This window comes from Cajanus cajan, chromosome 5 (assembly GCF_000230855.2).
Source record: "Cajanus cajan strain Asha chromosome 5, NIPB_CcT2T_4, whole genome shotgun sequence".
Lineage (NCBI taxonomy): Eukaryota > Viridiplantae > Streptophyta > Magnoliopsida > Fabales > Fabaceae > Cajanus > Cajanus cajan.
Window position 1 is genome coordinate 4,376,910 of NC_138521.1, and position 16,831 is coordinate 4,393,740.

Sequence of the window (16,831 nt, forward strand, 5' to 3'; positions counted from 1 at the left end):
AATTATTATGAGAGATGAAAGGATTAAAATATAACCTTGAGATTAATCAAATTTTCTCTCACTTGATTAATCTAAGAATTATATTTTAACCCTATCATCTCTCATAATAAATTCTCTCTCACTTGATATGTTTCCTATATATATATATATATATATATATATATATATAATTTTTAAATGTAAAACATCCTCATGCCAATTGCTGATTCAATCAATATCCCATGATTTGCTTTGGTTGTCACGTAGAGATATGCAGACATATATCATTACTTCAGAAACTACCACAACAATATTTGAAAACAGTGTAACAAATTAACAATCCATCTGTCCGCTACTCTAACAATAAACAAAAAGGGTTTTCAAGGGTGGGGGAAAGGTAACTATGTCCTCACATTGTTACAGCCTCTCTCTCTCTCAGGTTCCGCTGGAATCATCACCTATATGATATCTGAAATCAATCAATCTTCACCGAAGAGTAGATCTTGCGAACAAACCAGAAGCATGCATAGAAGCCAATAGTTCCCGTCAACACAAAGAAGGCATATGAAACAATGATCATATATCCAAAGTAAAGGATTCCTGAGACCAGCTTTGAAATTTCCAACTTGGTAAAGAAGTAGAAAATTGAGTAGAGGAAAAGGTACAGAGCCGAGGACCCAGCAGTGAGGTAAGATCTCCACCACCAATTGTAATCCTCACTGCACAATTGGAAGTAGCAAAGCACAATAGTAATCTCTGCGCAGGTGATTAGCAGAATAACAAAAACTATGAAAAGGAAGCCAAAGATGTAGTAGAACTGGTTCAGCCATATTGATGTCAGGATAAAGAAGAGCTCGATAAACACTGCACCAAATGGAAGAATGCCTCCAATAAGAATCGAGAAGACAGGTTTCATATACCATGCCTGCTCAGGTACCTGCCTAGGAATTTTATTAGTCTTCACTGGATCTTCAATTGCTGGTTTTTTAAAACCTAAGTAACTGCCCACAAAAACCAAGGGTACCGATATACCAAACCATAAGCAGACCAGAGCAAACATTGTTCCAAAAGGGACTGCCCCAGAGGACTGCTCCCCCCAGATTAAGGCATTCAGCACAAAGAAGACAGCAAAAAGAATGCCTGGAAACATAAATGCAGTTTTCAAGGTATTCCTTTTCCATTCTGTGCCCTTGAACATCTTGTACAAACGTGCTGAGGCGTACCCAGCAAATAAGCCCATAAAAACCCACAATAGAACCATCGCAGTCATGAGACCTCCCCGATTAGATGGAGACAAGAACCCTAGCAAAGCAAATATCATTGTCACAAGTGTCATTGCAAAGAGCTGAACACCAGTACCGACGTAAACACACAGCAAATTTGAATTGACTGGTGGCCTGAAAACATCTCCGTGAACAAGCTTCCACCCTGTTTCTTCTTGGGCCTCATCTTGGGTTTCTAGTTGATTATAATTGGCAATGTCTCTGTAAAGAGTTCTCATCATGATCATGGCCACCATTCCAGACAGGAAAAGAACAATCATCAGAGAGTTAATGATAGAGAACCAGTGGATCTGATCGTCATTCATTAAAAGATATGTGTCCCACCGTGATGCCCATTTGATCTCACTTTCCTAAAAAAATACCAACAAACTGGTTTATCGTATCATATAGTGAATGAGGTGAAAGTTGTTGAGCAGCCAAGATTTTAATCAGCAATACCTTGAAGGAAACATCATATGTGAACACGATATCCTTTTTTGTATCAACTTCTTGTGGGACAGTACTACCTTGCATCAAATTCTTGGTATCTTTATTGCATGTTGTTACCTGTGGATTCTTGTCATTCCACTCCTTGAATTCATGATTTATACTGTTTACAGTTACAGAGTTCATATAAGAAAGACACACTATGCAGTGAATTGAAATCAAACAAGAAAGCAATCAAACATACAGAAACACAAAAGTTAGATATAAATTTGAAAACATCTCCATGAACACATCTCCGTGCTTAATTTTAGAGATATAAATTCAACACATACATAAATACAGAAGTTATGAGTCATGACACTTACCAAGAAAGAAGTACGGAACATCTCAGAGCCCATTTATAAGATATCTAATGCCAAAATATTATTTATCTTCAAACAAATGCAACATCACAAAGAAGGTAAGATCTATTAGAGTATCGTCCAACTAATATTTTTCAGTTTTCTTTCTTACAAACAACATCCTATTCCAAATACAAAATATAAAACCCAACAAAGATCAACCATGTTAAGCCGACATAAGAATGCAACACCCCCTTAACACACACACACCCAGAGAGAGAGAGAGAGAGAGAGAGAGAGATAGTGGAGAAAAGAACAAGACCTGTTTGGTGTGACCTCAAATCCAACAATACGTGCAGCACCAGTTTCAGGATCCTTGTGATACATGACTCTAAAGCTCAAGTGGTTATTGATAAAATATTTCTCCTCCTTACTCTGTAAGAAAATAGAAAATTTGTTATGATATGTTGCAACAAAAATGATATATGAAACTTCAAAACAAAATTAAAACTAAGTTATACCCCTTGATAGTTTCCTTTGAATCCAACACGAAAACCATGTTCATATGTTGTTGATTGACTTCCATCCCTCCTTTGTCTAAGAACAGCAACTGGAAGGTTATCCAAAATCCTGCACGTTCAATTCAGAGATTCAAAGGGTCAAGATAATACAAAGCAGAAAACTATAGACAAGCACCCAACAGGCCAATGAATCTTATCAAACTAATTAAATGAACTCATGCTACAAAACTAAGCACTAGCTCCACATTTACCACTTACATGTTCACTCGATATTCATCATCAATTTTTTCTTTAAAATTCTTCGCAGAATCAGCATCCAAAGTTATATGACAAACAACAGTACAAGACTGTTCCTTCCTCATATGAAACTGGAAACAAAAAACAAATCCTTTAGGTTGCCAGAACAAAACAAGGAAACAATGGTCACTGAATTTATGCTGCCATGTTATCCAAGTGTTAAAGGATGAGGTAACAGATGCTCACTGTATATACTGAATTCTCAATGCGATCACCTCTAAGAACCTCTCCCAAATTTTCCGCACTGTTCAATATCTTCTTGGGCTTGCAATAGTTCAAGTAGTAGTAGTCATATGGAAGCTGAGTCTTCGTAGACGACAATTTGTTCACTTTGACATAGAGGGGGTCACCCTGATCCCACACATGAAACAATAACTCAATATCTTCATTCTCCAAGCACAAACAATCAGCAACCAACAATAACAACATATTGAAACATCAAAACACTCTAACCTCAACCAATTTTTCTCAAATCTACAGTTACAATTCGCAAATGACACACTACATTTTTCATTTCCTAACACAAAATAAACATAAAGAGCCAATTACAGAAAGAGTTTTTCACGTTCACCTATAAAAACACAACCCAGTTTCATCACTCGTCACCAGCGACGAAAGAGCTCGAAACCGAAAACACAAAAGATCTCCCGATATTCCGTCTTCAGAATTAGCAACACGAACACGACTATCATTCTACGGAAAAAACTAATAACGATTCCATAATAACACACAACATTCTAAAGTCAAACAAATCACGCAACGATAAATCAGTGCTTTCACGAACACAGCGGAAAGCGGATTAAAGAGCGATTGGACGCAGATCAGAGCTAAAACCCTAGATCCGAGCAGCCGTAGGAGTGAGTAAAGGTGATCTCGAAAGGAAAGAAGCATATCGCGAGGAAATTGGAAGAAGAGCGGAAAAGTAAAGGAGAGGAGAAAGGGAAAACGTACAATTTGGAAATCGCGAGGAGCGACGCCGGGGAGGTAGAAGGCGTGGACGGAGGAGATGAGGAAGAGAGCGGAGAAGAGGAGGGAGATGGCGGTGGTTGCCATCATCTTCTTCTTCATTGGTTTGGTGAGGTGAGAGAAAGAAAGATGCAGAGATGATATATAGATAGATATGGAGAAAACCAATGAGGTGTCACTGTTAACTGGGCTAGGCTACTCCTCCTAACTCAATACACACCCAGATACTTGTAATAAACCTTCTTTTTTTTCTTAATTTAATAATAATAAACTAATAAGAAAAGAGTTTAATGTCATGCAATCTGCCAATATCAACTATAAAAATAGTATACAAGTTTAAAAACTTACCATATATAATTTACAATTTTATACATTATTAATGTATAAACTTTTTTAATAAATATTTGTGGGATGACAGACCTAAATAGTCTAGGATTTAGTTTGAATTCATGTTTTTGAAATTATTTTTTAATAGATATATCTATTCAAAATGTGTGTTTCGTGTAAAAAAAATTAGTATTTCATTAGTTTTCTGTTAGATAATTATGAAAAAAAAACTTTGCAAATAACACCCAAATAATTTATACATATATATGCAATAAAGTTTTTGCAAAAACAACTAATCAACTATACAAACTCCAAAAATTATACATATGACCCTAGGTTGCTAGTCAAGCAACTTTGCCAAAAAAACTAAAAGAGTAGTTTCCGGCTACATCGTTATCCAACAACATGGCTTTGTACCTTCCTAACTCCTCAAACTTATTCCTACTTTGCTCCCATGTAAACATAATCATTGTTGTCTAACTACAAAAAAGAAATGCAAGGTAAGTTAGATTTTAAAAGAATAAACATATATCAACTACCGAAGGAATGCAAGTATATTATAAATATCAACATGTAAATCATGTCATATCACCTCATGGACTAAAACACCATAACAACTCAATCATGGCATCAACAAGTTTGAAAGACAAACAATTCAAGTGTATCAAACTTACACCACAACATGTCATTTAATAAGGTAACCACCCATGCATATGAACAACACAAAATCACACCACATCATATGTATACACCTCAAGTGATGTGTTGTCACGCATTCACCTATGAAAATCTCCTATAGCAAGATGAGCAATTTATGTGGTTTAATTCTATTGAATGAACATCACCTTTTTACACATGTTAAGTTAACAACCAAATGGGATACCAATTCCTACAACATTATCTTAAGTATTGCTACTTAAACTAAGAATGTCCAGTACCACTGTCAAGTATAACATAGTTTGGGTATGGATTTACCTCAACATTAACATGCATTAATTAAGTCCCTTACAAATTATAGCTTAGCTAATTATCCTTACGATGCCACAAATTTCTCCAATAATCAATTAAGGGTGCAACTACCAACTTTATACATTGCTCCAACATTAACTAAAGATTTAGAGGAGACTCAACAATCCACTTCAAGAGATAACACCTACTCAAAGAGAGTTTTTTAATAACTGGACTTAGAGCACTATGCCAATATCCACACAATGAGATATCTAACTTTCAAAACCACTTTCTTCTCTAGTCCTAAGTCAATCAACATGCCTAAAGGCCTATAACATTTTCAGCATCACACCTCAATAATATTCATCCATAGGCATTACCCTAGGGTAATGAATATAGATCTAACAACACCAATCAATTTGCAACAAAATTGCGCCTCACCAACTAAACCATACAACCATCTACATATATTATGACAAATAAATAAATAAATAAATATATATATATAAACATACACAAACATTTATATATACACTCAACCACACTTAGCAACACACAACATGCAATAAATTCATCTAACATATCCATGTTCAGATAATTAGAAATGACAATTTGGTGAAACACATTTATTGCATCAACAAACACTTTTTTTGCAAGGAACAAAGATGAAGACAAACGAAACAAAACTTGTGGGAGATGTTCAAGGATTTGTAACGATCATCTTCGTGAAACAACAATATAAAAAAAAACTTGAAGATTCAATCGAATATAAACACTCATATAAAGAAACATATAGAGAGAACAATTGTAAAACTTTTATACATTTTTTTCTATAAAAAGTTTTATACTAAATTGGTTGTGTTGCATCTTGATAAGAAGACGAAACAACAAAGTGATTTCCTAGCTTTAATTTTGTGTTATTATTTTGAGCACGAAGAGACTTAACTATAAAAGAATACTTAATTATTGGAACTTTAAGAGATTTGATTATAAAAGAATATTTGGTTATTAAAGCCGAGAGAGGTTTTGTGTTTAAAGAATATTAAGGTAATTGCTTCAAAAAGCAAATCAAAAAACACTTAACTTGAGCCAAAAGTTACTTGTGAAAGAATATTTGTATATTTGTAAAAGATAATAGAATTTAATTAGGTTGATCAAGAACAGTAGTAGTCTCGATGGTTGAGACGAACCAATATAAAAATACTGTTTGTTCTTTTTTCTTAACTTGTTGCCTACACTCGTGAGACTTTGTGATAGACTATGGCCATGGCCAAGGAATCCAAGAGGTGATATACTAAAAGAACCAAGAGGAATGGGATGATCTTAAAGACCTTTTTCTTATGTTTGTACATATAGTAGCTCTTTTGTATAGGTTATTTTTGTCTTTGTATTTGTGAGGCACTTTACTTGCTTTTTCTAGTGTTTGTATATTGATTTTAAGGTAGGCTACTTGGAGAGTTTAACTCCATTTAACCTCCCTAGTTGATACATTCATTTTGTATTTTTTCAGTAGAGAAAAGGGGGGTGACATTTAGCAATACTTGAGGGTGTGACTAGTAATTGGGCCAAAACTGGGCCTAGGTAAAATTTTGCATATTGGACTCATTTTGCTCCTAATTTTTCATAGATTTGATTTAGCTAGGTCTCATCATCATATGATGAACCTAACTAAACCAAATCAAATATTTTTGAAATAAATCTTGGAGCAATTTGGAGCCAAGGCCGCCTAGCATTCTCTCTTGTTCATGGCCGAAAATTACTAGTTTTCCTTCTAGTTTTTGAAGCTTCTCCTCCAAGTTTCTAAACCATTGTTAGTTAGACTGACCTTACCATGGTTCTTAAGTGAACCATGGTCAAGGATAGCTTCTCCTACAAGTTTTAGAAACCATGGATGGTTAGCTACACCTTACCATGGTTCCTAGTGAACCATGGTTAAGGTTAGCTTCTCCTAGAAGCTACCTTCCCTATATATTTGTAAAACCCTCTCTTGTAATCACTTTTGGACATTTATGAGAAAAAGAATTCAGAATTCTCTCTCATTTTCAAGAGTCAAAATTCGTGAGAAACCTCTCTTAGGTTCTCTCTCAAGGTTCCTTCTCCTAGAAGCTTGGTTTCTCAAGCTTCTTCACTTCTTCAAGAGGTAACCGAACCTCTCTTAGGTGCTTCTCCACCATTGGAGAATCCTCCAAGGTGATTCCGCCACCTTCAAGGAGTTCAACCTCATGGAGCATTTCGGTCCTTGCATGGAAAGCTTGGAAGAATATCAATCCTTTCCAAGTACTTCCATCACTTTGTAACTACCTCACTATTTCAAAAAAAGTGATGAGCTTTTGACTAAAATTATTCAACCTTTCTTCTAGTATTTTTTCTTTTCTCCACAACAACAATTCATTTCGCATAAGAATTCTAACATGCAACCACAATTCTCAAAATCACCAAGTTTTTCTCCTTGAAACCCAAAAACACCAAGTTCAACTACACATTTAGAATCATGCAATTCAATAATATAATTGCAACTATTTAACATCCAAGTCATGAAATCAGCCCACTAGTAACCTAACAATTCAATAAGAGCGAAAGATCTAACTTTCCTTACTTTGAGGCCAAACTGAAAGACAAGCTTCGCACCAACATTGATCTTTAGCTTCAACAACTTTGAATCACAACTTTTCTAATCAACAATGATCTTTTATGCCTTCATGGAGTATATAAAGAAGAAAGGAAGAACCAAGGTTCTAAAGTCCTTTTCTCTACTTTATCTCTCTATATTTTTTAAGAAATGAGTTTATGAGGCTCAAATCTCAAAAGAAAACCTATATACCCTCCTTTCAAGATTAAATTGGACCTCTACCGAAAAAAATCCTCTAAAACACCTAAAGACTCTTCAAAAGTTCCTCAACTCCTAGAGTCTCTAAACACTACACCTCAAAATACCTCAACACATAATTATTGCTAAAAGATAACAATTAACGAAAACTTACAGTGTTACATGTTGAATGTGGATTTACTTATATAGAAAAATTTCCAATAGAGATACACATAAAAGCAATGATAAGTGTTCAAAACAATTTAAACATTCAAAAAATTTGTGTGTATCTCTCTTCCACAATAAAAACAAAGAGAATACACACTAGTTGACCACTCAAAATGAATCTTAAAAATTCTTGATAAGACATGAGTTCACTACTTTTTTTATAATTAAAATGGTAGATAATGGATGATATTTCCATAACTATCGGGTAAAGAGTCAATGACATGTTAAAGATTCTCAGACCAAACACCATTGTCCACTTAGTGTTTAGTCAAAGCTCAACAGTCTCTAATTTGATCTAAGACCTTATTTGCCAAATTAGCCCACCAAAGAAATTTCATCTTTGGTGCCAAGAGATTTTATTGAGTAGATATATATGCGCACCAAAGCAAGATTTTATGGTTTTAAGGGATGTTGAACTCGCATCATGAGAACTATAAACTTAGATCAGATCATGTACCATTTGTGCCAATCCACAATGACATACATGAGTTCACTATAAGAATGAGTAAAATGAACTGAATTGATAAAAATTACACTAAATTAAAAAAATTGTGTATATTGAATAAAATTATATATTAGTTTAGACAAACTAAATTTTAAATTTTTTTGTTTTATTAAATTCAATTGTACTTTGTGGATTAAATTATTTCGATACTTTGAATAAAACTATTTTAGTCCGTTAGTTTTTTAAGATATGCCATATTCATCTAATTTATTTAATTTTCTATTTTATTTAAGCTTTAAAAAAGAAAATATAAAAAAAGAGTCAAATAGACATGGCTTCAAACCCTAAAAGTTAATGCTTAACTTTTTTCAATAGATTTATTAAGTTTAACTAAATTGACACAATAAATTTTTGGATTACTTTTTTTTTAAGAGTTTTGGTTATTGAGTCTTTAAGTCAGTATATCGAAATAAATTATTTTTTTATTCTAGATCTTAAATCTTAAATTCTAAGCATTTTTTTTATTTTTTTTATATAAAAATATTTTAATTTTTATAATTTAGTTTAATTTTCAAACACTTCAATTAATTTATTTTTTTTAAGTTGAATTTAATTTTCATAGTTTGTTCATCATCAATTTAGTTCGCTTTTTTTTCCCCAACCCCTAAATACCAGATGAGAATAAATGTCTTGCAGAGTGCTTCGTAAAATCGTAAAAATTAAATAATTTTAATAACTAATTATATGAATGATAGATTATTGCCATACTTAATCCATTATAATAAAAAAATTATTTGAATAAATTTGCTGCAATGTAACTTCAAGAATGTTTAATTTTATGTGGGTATAATTATAAAATTAGTTTTTATGTAATAAATTAATTTTAAAGGAAATTATTAAAAAATAATTATAAACTTTAAATTTTTAACTTTGTAAAAACAACTTAGTTATTATAGTTATAAAGATAGTTTTTGAAAAAGCCATCGAGGAATAAAAAGTAGTTTGAAATATTTATTTAAACAAAATTTTCTAAAATAATGTAAATAATGTATAAATCAAAATATCAAATAAAGTAATTCCCTTTGTAAATTAAGTTTTTTTAATTACGTATTATTGAATGCTCATTATATTAGTCACAACATACTGTAACACGATTGCAAAGGAAATCTCTACCAAAGTAATGACTTCATCAGCTTCTCAATTCTTCTTAGGTTCCACTTTTTTTTTAATGATATTTAAAATTATTTATATACATATTGCTTTACTTTTAAAGTGTTTTTTTTTTTAATTTGATGATACATCTCAATTAAATAAAATTTTCATTCACTTTAGAAATATATAAGACTGATTTAGAAAAAGAAATATATAAAGTGAAGAAGATCGATGAAATGATACTCTCTCTCCCTCTTTAATTATGTAGTTGATGAATCACCATCTCTCTTTTTCAAATTTTACAATGTTTTGATACCCAAACCATTTATCTCATTTTCAATTAGTTTAAATACCCAAATCTAGTTGTACCATACATATTTTAATTTATAATAGCTATTTCAAAATATTTTCATCATTCGCTTTTAACGCTTTATTTAGAATATCAACAAAGTATAAAGTGTGACATGTTCGGTATAGATAACTTTAATTTTTAATTATGTAATCATGAATTTAATTATTAGTGTATCTATGAAAAGTATTGTTGAAAAATAGATCTTAGTCTCTATGAATTAATGTTTAAGTATGAGATAAGAGAAATAATACCCCTCCAAAATGTCTTTCATACATGATACATATACTTTCACATTCATAAGAATTTCATGAACACACACTTAATAATATACTAGGCAAAAATCAAATGCGCTTAAATTCGGTGAACAACCTCGTCACTAAATGCAAACTTTATATGATTTTTATATTGAAATATTATCACTTGCAAAAGGGGGGGGGGGGGGGGCGAAGAGGTTAAATTCCAGTTGTTATTTGCGGAGATTTTCTTAATAGGAGAAAATAATCAATTTAATTATTAATTTTAAGGATTAAATTAACATTTGTAAAAATTCCTAAAACCCCAAACTAGGTTTTCCAACACAAAAGTACAACTAATGTCCCTCGAATTATAAAAATGTTATGACAAAGTTGCACCTTTATTAATTGAGCCCAGTCAAGTTCAATCAATCCAAAAAAAAAAAAAACAAATAGAGAGAGATATTAGGGAAAATACAGAAAAAAAAAAGTTTTAACCAATATATTTCTTAAGTATGCTTTTAAGAGTTTGATTTATAACCACTTATGTGAAAAGTGCTTTGTTAAAAAAAAAAAATAGCTTCCGATTATCGATTGAAAAATATTACTATTAGTGGGAAAAAATAAAGGCTTTTCACTCATTTTAGGATGGAGGAAATGAAACGAAGAGGTGTCCATTGAAAGAAGCAACACAAGTCTTGGAAGGACAAAGGCACACAAAGACACATAATTTTCCAGCATTTGGTGTTGTTAATGGCTTGACATTCATGCTTATGCTTCCGATTCCTTAACTCCCCTTTGTGTTTGTCACTTTGTGTCCCATTTCCAATGCTTATTGTTCATGCGAGATCTCGTTCCCTATTATGGTCTCCACATGACCACCAACCAATCAATAATAGAGTTCGCAATTTCATTTCGGAACTCAAATTTACATGTATGTGTAAAAAAAATCAAAAATAAAAAAAATAAAAAATCCTTTGGACAACTAATTTCATATAGATTAAGAAAGAAAGATAGTTAAATATATATAATTTTCATAATTTCATATAAAATATATATTATATTTAGTTAAATATCTCTTGTAATGATCTGACATATCATTACACACACTTACTATTAAATAACTACTGTGTAACAGAAGATTAAGCAATGTAGATCATAACTAGAATCTATAATATGACTAATAACTAGTATCAAATATATACATATTATATACAAAATATAATACCAATTGCAATATAAACCTAAATGTCGGTCAACATCTATACAAAACTCGACTACATAAAAGTAGCCAACAACAACAAAATTAGCCACCTCTAGCGTGATGATCTTCCAACTGTGCAAGCCATCTTGATAATCCTATTCTCCTCCCATATTAAGTATAATCATCGTAGTTCCAACAATAAGGAAATACAGGATAAGCTTGTAAAAATAATTTAACATATAATTAGCAATAATCACCTTTTAGCAGCTACCACATAATCAATAGGAAATTAACATACCACAACTCACAACATAACAACAATTTCAACATAACAACTTAATCAACTTCAGCATGTTCAACATTTCAACACATATAATTACATCTAATGCGTTATCATGCATATCAACTATGAAGATCTCCTACATCTTATGATGAGTAATTTAAGTGGCTTGACCATACCGAATTATAATGACTAGTGTAAAACCAAAAACAACGTCTAACACTAAAGTAAAAAACAATGGCTAATACTAGGTTAGAAATAATGACTAACATAAGTTAGATTGATTTTTTAGGTTTTTTCAGTTAAATTAGGAAGTATGGTACTATGTCAAGGTAGAACAGTTTGTGTATAGACCTACCACAACATTAGTCAGTAACACTAAGCCACTTATGAAATTTGCTCACCAACTACCCTTCAATACTAGGTTAGAGATTAAGTTTTTGACTCGGTACTTTACTCGGTTGGTTGTTTCATACATGTGTATCTCGATCTTGCCCAAACACGAATACCACAAACAACCTAGAGGAGACAACTGAAAAAAAAAAAAAACAACTTACCCACTCAGAGACCAACTTACCTACTGAAAGGTTTCAATTAAGCTCTTAGAACATTACAATGTATATTCACACAATGAGATATTCAACTTTCAAAAATAACTTTACTACCCTCTAATTTTTTTATGCATCGTAACTCAAAGATGTACCTAACCATATATCTAGAACTTAACAACTTTATCAACATGCAACTTATACAACATTTTACTTTCAACTTTACAACATATTCACTTAACCCACATACATCTTTTCAACATTTACAACTTGGTAGAACATCATCGAGAATTAACTTAAGCAACTTAAAACAACATACAAATTCATAATGTATTCAACGTACTACATATCAACACACATAACATCTTACATCATCATTCATACAACTATGTCATCATAAATCAACTGTTTAGACAACTTTAACAATCAACTTTACATCATACAACTAAATAAAAAATTTATATTATGCAACTTTGCACTCGACGCCACTTCTTGGATGCCTGACGCCATGGAGGGAGCTCTTTGTCTCGGCCACGTTTAGTGTCGCACCACTCACACCTCGCGTAATTGAGGCAAAGAGTGTCCCATACTCTCGTGCCTAGCATGACAACCCCCACACCCGAGCCCAATTAAGTAGAGAACTCTTTGCTTGACTCACGTCTGGTGCCACTCTACTAACACCCGATCTGAATCCAAATAGAGACCAATCTTTTATCTCACACCCGATGTCATTCAACCTTCGTCCAATGTGATTCCAACTTGAGATAAGTCTCTTTCCTTACGTTCGACGCCATCGATCCTGCACATGACATAAGTGAGACATAGATCTCTTTTAGAGCCACACTCGATGCTCTAAAGGCGCACCCACTGCGATATCAGGTTTTGCACTTCTACAAAACTCGATTTTGCCCAATCTACTTGAAATTCAGCAACCCCAACAACATGCAATCCAATAAACAACATATATACAACATATATACAACATATACAACATGATTCCATCATCAAAAACAACATGCAACAATTACCAATCAAGATTCAATTTCTAATACTTCTCTCCAAGGCCACAAAACCCTTTCAACTTCATCATTTTATCACTCAACACCTTCAACCAACTCATTCCAATCATCATAACCATGAAATACACCCAAATTTGAATTTATAACTTTCCTTACCTCTTAGAGAATTAATTCGTATGAGGAGAAGAAGAAGAGCAATCTCGCACACCACGAACTTGAAGTTTTGACCTTGAAGCTTGGATTTCTTCACCACCTTCACTAGAGTCAACCAAGGAATGGAGATAAGGAAGGTTCTAAGTGAAAATGAAGAAGGAAGAAAAGAGAAGGATTCTCTTTATAACTTCTCTTTAGGGTTCTTGAAAAATTTGAGTTATGAACTTCCTTTTTGAAAAATTTGCCTTTATACCTTTCTTGAACTGACTTTACTAATCTTTTGGTCGGACCTTCCAGAAATCAACGTGCTCTCAAGATTTTTTGACCTCACAGCTCTCAACAACAACTATCAAGTCAAACAACATGATTATGAAATAACAATGTTACATCTTCAATAATATTATTGTAGATAATGCTCTTATCTATTACCTTAGGAGTATTTTTTAGATTAAAAATATTAAATAAAATTAACTTAGTTAAAATTAACTTATAATTAAATCTAAAAAGTTTAAGTAATTTTTTTCTTGTAAAGGTCCACTTATGAACTATATTATTCAGATTATTTCATTTATTTACTCCTTTGAAATGGGCTTTTTCTTGAATGTTTATTAATTATTATTGTCGACTTTGCAAGCAATGTTTATAATCATACTTAATGTGTTACATAATAATGCTAGGTGACATCATGCAATGATCAATTCCATATTTTGTTAAAGGAAAAGAAAATTCTAATATTTTTGAAGGATGAGGGAGTCCCTCTTAAAAGATTAAAGTCACTCAATGATACAACGAATTTTGATAAAGTTTCTCTTTCATCCTTTTTTTTCTCATTTGTTTTTTTTTCTTCTCATGGGCTATATAACCAAACTTTCTCATTAGAATACTGATGCAGTTTCTTTTGAATCATTTATTTGGATCTTGCTTGTCGATCTAAGTTCATTTTCATTTGGTTTGAGAAGCTTCATTACGAGTTTATTATTTTCTTCGAATTAATTATTGTTGGATTGATTTTGGGCTCTTGATTGGGTTGAAAAATCAATGAAGGCTAAATCTTTATTTTTTTTTTAATACTAATTGCTTGTATGTGTGTCTAGCAAATTTTTCATATCAATAACGAGGGAAAATGCACAAGCAAAACAATGAATTGTTGCCTTAGCACGGATCTATTCTTGTCAACATATAAGAACCAAACATGCACAATATCTAGTAATGACCTCAAATCCAGTTATTATTATTATGAATAGAACACTTTATACTACACGTACCTTCAAACATTGTGATTATTTATTTCTTCCTTTTGTTTTATATGATTAGCTTAAATAAATAAGGGTTTCTTTAATATTAGTGAAGCTTTAACAGGTTAATCACCCGTATACTACTAATGTAAAGTTTTTTTATACTGATAATCAATTATATCTTTTAATAATGTTATGTCATTTATTTATTTAATTAAATAAAAATAAAATAAAATAATTTAAAAGATATGATTAATTATTAATATAATTTTTTTTATACTAACTGTGTATGTGTATAAATAATTAATTTTTTTTAATATTAAAATGGTTTTGAACAGTGAATAAGGAAGAAGAGAGTGTGTGGGATGCACGCTCTCAGAAAAAAAAAAAAGTTGCATTTCCACGTTTGCCGAAAGCAAGAACAAAGGGCGGCAATTGGGTCCCATTCTTCACCGACCCTTTCCCTCAATTTAGAGCATTTTCAACTAATACTTTGCTACTTCATTATTTTATATTTATACTCAAATTATAATTTATTATAACTTTTTAATTTCATCTTCAGCAATGACTTTCTTTTACAACTTTTCATAATTTATTATTTATCACTAATTATATTTTGAATGATAAAATGTTTTACTTAAGAATTTCATTTTTATGTATAATCAATATAAAACTATTATGTATACCAACATATTTATAGATCCAACACAATTATTAAACAGTGAGTTTATTTATGTTGACAAATATTTAATTTTTTGGTCTAAGCATAATATTTTTTTTTTGGAGAAAATATTGTTAAATAAATTCAATCTTCCACTATTGATCGGTAATAATTTTTATTCAAAAAAATAATAATAATTGTGTACTACTATTAACGAATGAAAAATTATCATTAAATAACTTTTAAAATAGTTATTGTAAAGTCTTGTTAAGACGCATTTAGTTATTAGTTAAAAATTAATATAGAACGTTTTTTTTTATTAAAAATTGCTTAAGTTACACTCTTTTTTTTATTTATGGATAATAATATATTGGTATGAGCTTATAATAACTAATTTATCGGTTTGATTGATTATTTTTTGTGATTCTCCCCTCTTTCCCCTTTTCATCATGTTTTTTCTGTTATAACTTTTGTTTTGTACAACTAATTGTTATCAAGTTAACTTATTTTAGAGATAAAATATATCTCTAATTGTGTTTTCATATTTAGGATAGGTATGAAATCATAACCTTGATTAAGACACAAGGTGCCTAACAACTTTTGCCACATTAAAATTACATGAGAACATATGTTGTTACACTTCTTAATTAAAAAAAATAATTTTAATTTTTTAATCGATTTTCCTAAAAATATTAATTAACTTTTTACATTATAATAAAAGTTAATAAATTAATTATACATAATAATTTGTGATTAAATAATAACATAAAAAAACACATATACTATTTACTCTTATTTTATTCATGCACTAAAATTTAGATGAAAAAATAAAATTAAAAATAATATTTTTTAAATAATTAAAATATAAATATCCTTGAAAAAAAAATACTCATTGAACAAAACCATGAACATCATACTATTTTTTTTTTATAAAAAAATTAACATTATATTAAACCTAATAATAAAATGTTAAAAATAACTATTTTAAAATGTATTATGATCCATCTCTCTAAAAATATTTCTTAGATCATGTTAGCAAGTGTTGCTTATTCATACAATGCATCGTGCCACAAATAAAAACACACCAATTGGTCAGATACTATCTTGTACACGACATCTTTGGAAAATTTTTCCATTTGCCTTAATTTTCATTAACTCTGACCCATTTTCTAGGTAAGTGGATATAATTTTTCAATAAAAAAAATACAAATAAGAGTGTGCAAAGAAATTTTCAACCTAAATTTAAGGTAAAAATCTATAAAAAAAACAAGAAATCAATTTGATTTTTTTTAATTGAATACATCCAAAATCAGAAACAATAATAGAATGAAAAAACTATTTCCAATTTTTCAATAATGAATTAATTCAATTATGAGTGTGGGCGACCCATGAGAAAAAAAAGTTAAAAAAAAAAGAAAAGAAAAGAA

General features: G+C 30.9%; 1 protein-coding gene across 1 annotated transcript; it reads right to left on the reverse strand.

Moving 5' to 3' along the window:
- Window positions 1–266: 266 nt before the first annotated feature.
- On the reverse strand, window positions 267–4,015 carry LOC109808044 (transmembrane 9 superfamily member 7). Its single transcript, XM_020370857.3, has 7 exons — window positions 3,799–4,015; window positions 3,034–3,198; window positions 2,809–2,918; window positions 2,551–2,659; window positions 2,352–2,464; window positions 1,701–1,851; window positions 267–1,612 (listed from the first exon to the last, which is right to left on the reverse strand). The coding sequence occupies exons 1-7, from the start codon at window positions 3,913–3,915 to the stop codon at window positions 455–457; spliced, it is 1,923 nt and encodes a 640-aa protein (XP_020226446.1). The 5' UTR covers window positions 3,916–4,015; the 3' UTR covers window positions 267–454.
- Between the last annotated feature and the right edge of the window lie 12,816 nt (window positions 4,016–16,831).